The following is a 9,187-nucleotide window of genomic DNA, read 5'->3' on the forward strand; positions in this document are numbered from 1 at the left end:
ACGTCTGACCTAGGGCCCTATTCACTATATAATGAAATACTTCTCACCTAGGGCCCTATTCCCTATATAATGAACTACTTCCGACCTAGGGCCCTATTCACTATATAATGAACTACTTCTGACCTAGGGCCCTATTCACTATATAATGAAATACTTCTCACCTAGGGCCCTATTCCCTATATAGTGAACTACTTCCGAACCTAGGGCCCTAGTCACTATATAATGAACTACTTCTGACCTAGGGCCCTATTCTCTATATAATGAAATACTTCTCACCTAGGGCCCTATTCCCTATATAATGAACTACTTCTGACCAGAGCCCTATTCCCTATATAATGAACTACTTCTGACCTAGGGCCCTATTCACTATATAATGAACTACTTCTGACCTAGGGCCCTAGTCACTATATAATGAACTACTTCTGACCTAGGGCCCTATTCACTATATAATGAAATACTTCTCACCTAGGGCCCTATTCCCTATATAGTGAACTACTTCTGAACCTAGGGCCCTAGTCACTATATAATGAACTACTTCTGACCTAGGGCCCTATTCTCTATATAATGAAATACTTCTCACCTAGGGCCCTATTCCCTATATAATGAACGACTTCTGACCAGAGCCCTATTCACTATATAATGAACTACTTCTGACCTAGGGCACTAGTCACTATATAATGAACTACTTCTGACCTAGGGCCCTATTCACTATATAATGAAATACTTCTCACCTAGGGCCCTATTCCCTATATAGTGAACTACTTCTGACCTAGGGCCCTAGTCACTATATAATGAACTACTTCTGACCTAGGGCCCTATTCCCTATATAATGAAATACTTCTCACCTAGGGCCCTATTCCCTATATAATGAACTACTTCTGACCAGAGCCCTATTCCCTATATAGTGAACTACTTCTGACCTAGGGCCCTATTCACTATATAATGAACTACTTCTGACCTAGGGCCCTATTCCCTATATAATGAACTACTTCTGACCTAGGGCCCTATTCCCTATATAGTGAACTACTTCTGACCTAGGGCCCTATTCCCTATATAGTGAACTACTTCTGACCTAGGGCCCTATTCCCTATATAGTGAACTACTTCTGACCTAGGGCCCTATTCCCTATATAGTGAACTACTTCTGACCTAGGGCCCTATTCACTGTATAATGAACTACTTCTGACCTAGGGCCCTATTCCCTATATAGTGAACTACTTCTGACCTAGGGCCCTATTCACTATATAATGAAATACTTCTCACCTAGGGCCCTATTCCATATATAGTGAACTACTTCTGACCTAGGGCCCTAGTCACTATATAATGAACTACTTCTGACCTAGGGCCCTATTCATTATATAATGAAATACTTCTCACCTAGGGCCCTATTCCCTATATAGTGAACTACTTCTGACCTAGGGCCCTAGTCACTATATAATGAACTACTTCTGACCTAGGGCCCTATTCCTTATATAATGAAATACTTCTCACCTAGGGCCCTATTCCCTATATAATGAACTACTTCTGACCAGAGCCCTATTCCCTATATAGTGAACTACTTCTGACCTAGGGCCCTATTCCCTATATAATGAACTACTTCTGACCTAGGGCCCTATTCACTATATAATGAACTACTTCTGACCTAGGGCCCTATTCCCTATATAGTGAACTACTTCTGACCTAGGGCCCTATTCCCTATATAGTGAACTACTTCTGACCTAGGGCCCTATTCCCTATATAGTGAACTACTTCTGACCTAGGGCCCTATTCCCTATATAATGAACTACTTCTGACCTAGGGCCCTATTCCCTATATAGTGAACTACTTCTGACCTACGGCCCTATTCACTGTATAATGAACTACTTCTGACCTAGGGCCCTATTCACTATATAATGAACTACTTCTGACCTAGGGCCCTATTCACTATATAATGAAATACTTCTCACCTAGGACCCTATTCCCTATATAGTGAACTACTTCTGACCTAGGGCCCTATTCCCTATATAGTGAACTACTTCTGACCTACGGCCCTATTCACTGTATAATGAACTACTTCTGACCTAGGGCCCTATTCACTATAGAGTGAACTACTTCTGACCTAGGGCCCTATTCCCTATATAGTGAACTACTAGTGACCAGAGCCCTATTCCCTATATTGTGAACTACTAGTGAACAGAGCCCTATTCCCTATCTAGTGCACTACTTCTGACCAGGGCCCTATTCCCTATATAGTGAACTACTAGTGACCAGAGCCCTATTCCCTATATAGTGAACTACTAGTGACCAGAGCCCTATTCCCTATATAGTGAACTACTTCTGACCTAGGGCCCTATTCTCTATATAATGAAATACTTCTCACCTAGGGCCCTATTCCCTATATAATGAACTACTTCTGACCAGAGCCCTATTCCCTATATAATGAACTACTTCTGACCTAGGGCCCTATTCACTATATAATGAACTACTTCTGACCTAGGGCCCTAGTCACTATATAATGAACTACTTCTGACCTAGGGCCCTATTCACTATATAATGAAATACTTCTCACCTAGGGCCCTATTCCCTATATAGTGAACTACTTCTGACCTAGGGCCCTATTCCCTATATAGTGAACTACTTCTGACCTAGGGCCCTATTCCCTATATAATGAACTACTTCTGACCTAGGGCCCTATTCCCTATATAGTGAACTACTTCTGACCTACGGCCCTATTCACTGTATAATGAACTACTTCTGACCTAGGGCCCTAGTCACTATATAATGAACTACTTCTGACCTAGGGCCCTATTCACTATATAATGAACTACTTCTGACCTAGGGCCCTATTCCCTATATAGTGAACTACTTCTGACCTAGGGCCCTATTCCCTATATAGTGAACTACTTCTGACCTAGGGCCCTATTCCCTATATAGTGAACTACTTCTGACCTAGGGCCCTATTCCCTATATAGTGAACTACTTCTGACCTAGGGCCCTATTCCCTATATAGTGAACTACTTCTGACCTAGGGCCCTATTCCCTATATAGTGAACTACTTCTGACCTAGGGCCCTATTCCCTATATAGTGAACTACTTCTGACCTAGGGCCCTATTCCCTATATAGTGAACTACTTCTGACCTAGGGCCCTATTCCCTATATAATGAACTACTTCTGACCTAGGGCCCTATTCCCTATATAGTGAACTACTTCTGACCTACGGCCCTATTCCCTATATAATGAACTACTTCTGACCTAGGGCCCTATTCACTATATAGTGAACTACTTCTGACCTAGGGCCCTATTCCCTATATAGTGAACTACTAGTGACCAGAGCCCTATTCCCTATATTGTGAACTACTAGTGAACAGAGCCCTATTCCCTATCTAGTGCACTACTTTAGACCAGGGCCCTATTCCCTATATAGTGAACTACTAGTGACCAGAGCCCTATTCCCTATATAGTGAACTACTAGTGACCAGAGCCCTATTCCCTATATAGTGAACTACTAGTGAACAGAGCCCTATTCCCTATCTAGTGCACTACTTTAGACCAGGGCCTTATTCCCTATATAGTGAACTACTAGTGACCAGAGCCCTATTCCCTATATAGTGATCTACTAGTGAACAGAGCCCTATTCCCTATCTAGTGCACTACTTTAGATCAGGGCCATAGGACTCCAAAGTATAGGGAATAGGGTTCCATGGGATATAACCTTGTGCCTGTACGGCTGTTCTGAAGAGACCAAGAACCCTGTTCCCTGGGGTCATCCACTCGGACAAACTAATTGCACTCTTGAGCCTTTAATGAGTTTGGAATGGCTGCAGAGAGAGAGGAGGGAAAAGAGAGAGAGATTGAGAGGGAGGGAAGAGAGAAAGATAGAGAGAGAGGGAGGGAGAAAAGAGAGAGAGGGGGGGAAAAGAGAGAGAGAGGGGGGAGAGACAGAGAGAGAGAGGAGGGAGGGAGGAAGAGAGAGAGGGAGAGAGAGAGAAAGAGAGAGAGAGAGAGGGGGGGGGACTCCAAACATGAGCTCACTGCTTCTGTTAGTTTTACCAAATGAAGCAAACAGGGGCCTCGTTGACCCTCCAGAGGACGCTTCCCTCTATCAGTAGACTGGCTGACCAGACAGGACCAGGGGACACTTCCCTCTATCAGTAGACTGGCTGACCAGACAGGACCAGGGGACGCTTCCCTCTATCAGTAGACTGGCTGACCAGACAGGACCAGGGGACACTTCCCTCTATCAGTAGACTGGCTGACTAGACAGGACCAGGGGACACTTCCTCTATCAGTAGACTGGCTGACCAGACAGGACCAGGGGACACTTCCCTCTATCAGTAGACTGGCTGACCAGACAGGACCAGGGGACACTTCCCTCTATCAGTAGACTGGCTGACTAGACAGGACCAGGGGACACTTCCCTCTATCAGTAGACTGGCTGACCAGACAGGACCAGGGGACGCTTCCCTCTATCAGTAGACTGGCTGACCAGACAGGACCAGGGGACACTTCCTTCTATTAGTAGACTGGCTGACCAGACAGGACCAGGGGACACTTCCCTCTATCAGTAGACTGGCTGACCAGACAGGACCAGGGGACACTTCCCTTTATCAGTAGACTGGCTGACCAGACAGGACCAGGGGACACTTCCCTTTATCAGTAGACTGGCTGACCAGACAGGACCAGGGGACACTTCCCTCTATCAGTAGACTGGCTGACCAGACAGGACCAGGGGACATTTCCCTCTATCAGTAGACTGGCTGACCAGACAGGACCAGGGGACACTTCCCTCTATCAGTAGACTGGCTGACCAGACAGGACCAGGGGACATTTCCCTCTATCAGTAGACTGGCTGACCAGACAGGACCAGGGGACACTTCCCTTTATCAGTAGACTGGCTGACCAGACAGGACCAGGGGACACTTCCCTTTATCAGTAGACTGGCTGACCAGACAGGACCAGGGGACACTTCCCTCTATCAGTAGACTGGCTGACCAGACAGGACCAGGGGACATTTCCCTCTATCAGTAGACTGGCTGACCAGACAGGACCAGGGGACACTTCCCTCTATCAGTAGACTGGCTGACCAGACAGGACCAGGGGACATTTCCCTCTATCAGTAGACTGGCTGACCAGACAGGACCAGGGGACACTTCCCTCTATCAGTAGACTGGCTGACCAGACAGGACCAGGGGACACTTCCCTCTATCAGTAGACTGGCTGACCAGACAGGACCAGGGGACACTTCCCTCTATCAGTAGGCTGGCTGACCAGACAGGACCAGGGGACACTTCCCTCTATTAGTAGACTGGCTGACCAGACAGGACCAGGGCACACTTCCCTCTATCAGTAGACTGGCTGACCAGACAGGACCAGGGGACACTTCCCTTTATCAGTAGACTGGCTGACCAGACAGGACCAGGGGACACTTCCCTCTATCAGTAGACTGGCTGACCAGACAGGACCAGACAATCCCAATATGGCATCCTATTCCCTATATAGTGCACTACTTTTAACCAGGGCCTATGGCACCGAGTTTGGTCTAACGTAACAGGTCAGGTCGCAGTTCTAAATGAGATCTTGTTCTCAAATGGCCTTCCTGGTTAAATAAAGGTGAGAATTATTATTTTTTAAATAAAATAGAGCTGATAGGGGGCCATTGGGCTCTGGTCTAAAGTTGTGCACTATATAGGGAATAGGGCTCTAGTCTAAAGTAGTGCACTATATAGGAAATAGGGCTCTGGTCTAAAGTAGTGCACTATATAGGGAATAGGGCTCTAGTCTAAAGTAGTGCACTATATAGGGAATAGGGCTCTGGTCTAAAGTTGTGCACTATATAGGGAATAGGGCTCTAGTCTAAAGTAGTGCACTATATAGGAAATAGGGCTCTGGTCTAAAGTTGTGCACTATATAGGGAATAGGGCTCTAGTCTAAAGTAGTGCACTATATAGGAAATAGGGCTCTGGTCTAAAGTAGTGCACTATATAGGGAATAGGGCTCTGGTCTAAAGTAGTGCACTATATAGGAAATAGGGCTCTGGTCTAAAGTAGTGCACTATATAGGGAATAGGGCTCTGGTCTAAAGTAGTGCACTATATAGGAAATAGGGCTCTGGTCTAAAGTAGTGCACTATATAGGGAATAGGGCTCTGGTCTAAAGTAGTGCACTATATAGGAAATAGGGCTCTGGTCTAAAGTAGTGCACTATATAGGGAATAGGGCTCTGGTCTAAAGTAGTGCACTATATAGGGAATAGGGTTCCATTTGCTATCCGACCTATAGTGACAGGCAGTGTGCGTAATTAGAGATATAGGCTAGTCATGATGCGCGATAGGACTATCACGACACACGATATAGACGTAACATATAACACATGTCGGCGTAACATGATACGCCGACATGCATGGCAGACATGTGGTTAAACCTCCTTGGCAGGTCTCCCTGGTAAAAAAAATATATATTTTTTTGTTTTTACCTCAATGGGACTGATTAAATAAAGGTTATTGTGAGATGTTCTTGGCCCTAGATGTAGACTACAGGCCTAAAACCTCGTGTTGTTATAGCCTAATATAACTGGGCCATTCAAACCCTTCGATCGCAATGAGAAGCTGTTTGTTATTTTCACAGTATAGACTATTCTACCAGCTTCGGTCATGCAGTCAAAGATAATTACAGGAATATTTATCTTTTTTAAATTTTAAATTTTACCTTTATTTAACCAGGCAAGTCAGTTAAGAACACATTCTTATTTTCAATGACGGCCTGGGAACAGTGGGTTAACTGCCTGTTCAGGGGCAGAACGACAGATTTGTACCTTGTCAGCTCGGGGGTTTGAACTCGCAACCTTCCGGTTACTAGTCCAATGCTCTAACCACTAGGCTACGCTGCCGCTAACGGAATACAGACAGATTACTGTATTGCCCATACAGTCACATTTAAACGATGTCTGTTTTGGGCATTTTATTTACAATGGAACTCATACAGTAGATTAGATTATGCCGTTAAAAACAATTAAACACAACTATTTATCCAATAAAATAAAGATATAGGCAACTTACTGTTGGACCTTTTGAGACTGAGTGGTTCTACGTTAACGGCTGCGGCTTCTCTGTTCCGTTCTAACTGCGAGTGTCTCCGGGGGGAACCCTCGGCGCCGTGGCCGGAGCAGGCTGCCACTTGACCGGCCACTTGGCTGGGGTGTCCCGCTAAGACTCGGCTAGAGTAGACCCGCTCATTCCGCTCCATACTCTCCTCCGCGGTCCTGCTACTATACTGGCTGTTGTTGTTGTTGACCTGTCCGTTGAAATACGTTGACTCTCCATTCTTCCTCGAGCCGAGTAGGTTTTCGATGTAAAACGAGGAGACTTTTGACGGTGTCGAAGCCTGAGTGTCTGTCGCCTTGTCGTGCATGATGTTTTTAAATGAAAAACAAATGCAAATCCCTGGCCACTCAAACAAAACAATTACGACGGGTCCTCCTGCGTCCGTCCAAACCTTCAATACAGTTGACGACGAGCACGTGTGTTCTGTTACTCCGCACAACAAAACTGTTATTTTCGTTGTTGTTGATGTGTGTCCCGGTCGGATCTTTAAAGCACCATCTCAACCGGGTTTCTCCATTCTCCCCTGTTTAGAAATGATAAATCCTCATCACCGAAACGTGGAAATCGTTACCAGGGCGGCCCTGGAGCTCCGTGGCGCCAGCACAGCACCGGGCAGAGACCGGAGAGGTTGTAGCCTACAGCGGGGAAGCGAGTCAAGACAAACGGTTGACGAGCGGAGGGTATACGCTGATTGGACAAGCCACAATATCAAATGGGATGACTCCAGGAGAGCAGAGAGAGGTTTCCGTCGCAAATGGCACTCTATCCCTTACACAGTGCACTACTTTTGACCCTAGCCCTACAGACCCTGGTCAAAGGTAAGCACTATAAAAGGAATAGGGTACCATTTGGGACGGAATCGCCTCTCGCCTCCCCTCAGCTACTGCTTCAGGCGCGCGTGTGTGTGTGCCCCCCCCCAGTCATTCAGTGAACGAGCCTTTATTTGGGTCAATTAGGAGGCAAATGAAAATACAGGAAGAGAGAGAGAACACAGTCCTCCTCCTCCTCGCGGGTCCCATATGGTTCCACAGCGCTGCACGCGGAAAGGAAGAGCCGTCTGTAATCTACTACTGTACATACACCACCGCCTATCGGCTAACCGGGAAAATGCAGTACGTTGCTTGACATGTAGGCTCTAAAAAAAAGGGACTCTAAAATCATCATAGTTAAAAATTAAAAATAAACAACAACTTAGAGCCCATTTTCTTGTAGACGAAAAACGCGCTGCGTATATCTCTGCGTATATCTCTGCGTAAGCTCTGCGTATAGCTCTGCGTATAGCTCTGCGTATAGCTCTGCGTATATCTCTGCGTATATCTCTGCGTAAGCTCTGCGTATAGCTCTGCGTATAGCTCTGCGTATAGCTCTGCGTAAGCTCTGCGTATAGCTCTGCGTATATCTCTGCGTAAGCTCTGCGTAAGCTCTGCGTATAGCTCTGCGTAAAGCGATAATTGGTTCTATTGTAGAGCTGGGACCATAAACAGCTAATAATCGACACAAACCAACCTGATCATTTATCGCTGGTATTTAGCTGGTAGCATTCCTTACAGATAAGAAGTCTTCACTAAATAAATGATACGAGTGTTAATATGAATTACTAGTAGTAGATAATACCATTTAAAAAAAGATGTAGTGTGTATTAAAGTTATAAACGTATCGTTCTATGCATCATTATCGCTTCAATTCAGGCAATTTACCGCAGTATGGATTTTTGGTCAATATTTTCCAGCTCTATAGGCTAATGAATGTAGGCTTACCGAGTGCGCTTTTCTGTGGGAGTAGATACGTAAAGGCTAATTAATGTAGGCTTACCGAGTGCGCTTTTCTGAGGGAGTAGATACGTAAAGGCTAATTAATGTAGGCTTACCGAGTGCGCTTTTCTGAGGGAGTAGATACGTAAAGGCTAATTAATGTAGGCTTACCGAGTGCGCTTTTCTGAGGGAGTAGATACGTAAAGGCTAATTAATGTAGGCTTACCGAGTGCGCTTTTCTGTGGGAGTAGATACGTAAAGGCTAATTAATGTAGGCTTACCGAGTGCGCTTTTCTGAGGGAGTTGATACGTAAAGGCTAATTAATGTAGGCTTACCGAGTGCGCTTTTCTGAGGGAGT

General features: G+C 45.5%; 1 protein-coding gene across 1 annotated transcript in view; it reads right to left on the reverse strand.

Annotated features, from left to right (window-relative positions):
- The window catches only part of LOC109887578 (homeobox protein HMX1-like), a 34,799-nt gene extending 26,805 nt beyond the window's left edge, over window positions 1-7,994 (reverse strand). Inside the window, exon 1 of the mRNA XM_031820137.1 lies at window positions 7,033-7,994. Coding sequence (XP_031675997.1) covers window positions 7,033-7,384 — 352 coding nt within the window. The 5' untranslated portion in view covers window positions 7,385-7,994. The remainder of the gene's footprint in view (window positions 1-7,032) is intronic.
- Between the last annotated feature and the right edge of the window lie 1,193 nt (window positions 7,995-9,187).

This window comes from Oncorhynchus kisutch, unplaced genomic scaffold (assembly GCF_002021735.2).
Source record: "Oncorhynchus kisutch isolate 150728-3 unplaced genomic scaffold, Okis_V2 scaffold3069, whole genome shotgun sequence".
Classification (NCBI taxonomy): Eukaryota; Metazoa; Chordata; class Actinopteri; order Salmoniformes; family Salmonidae; genus Oncorhynchus; species Oncorhynchus kisutch.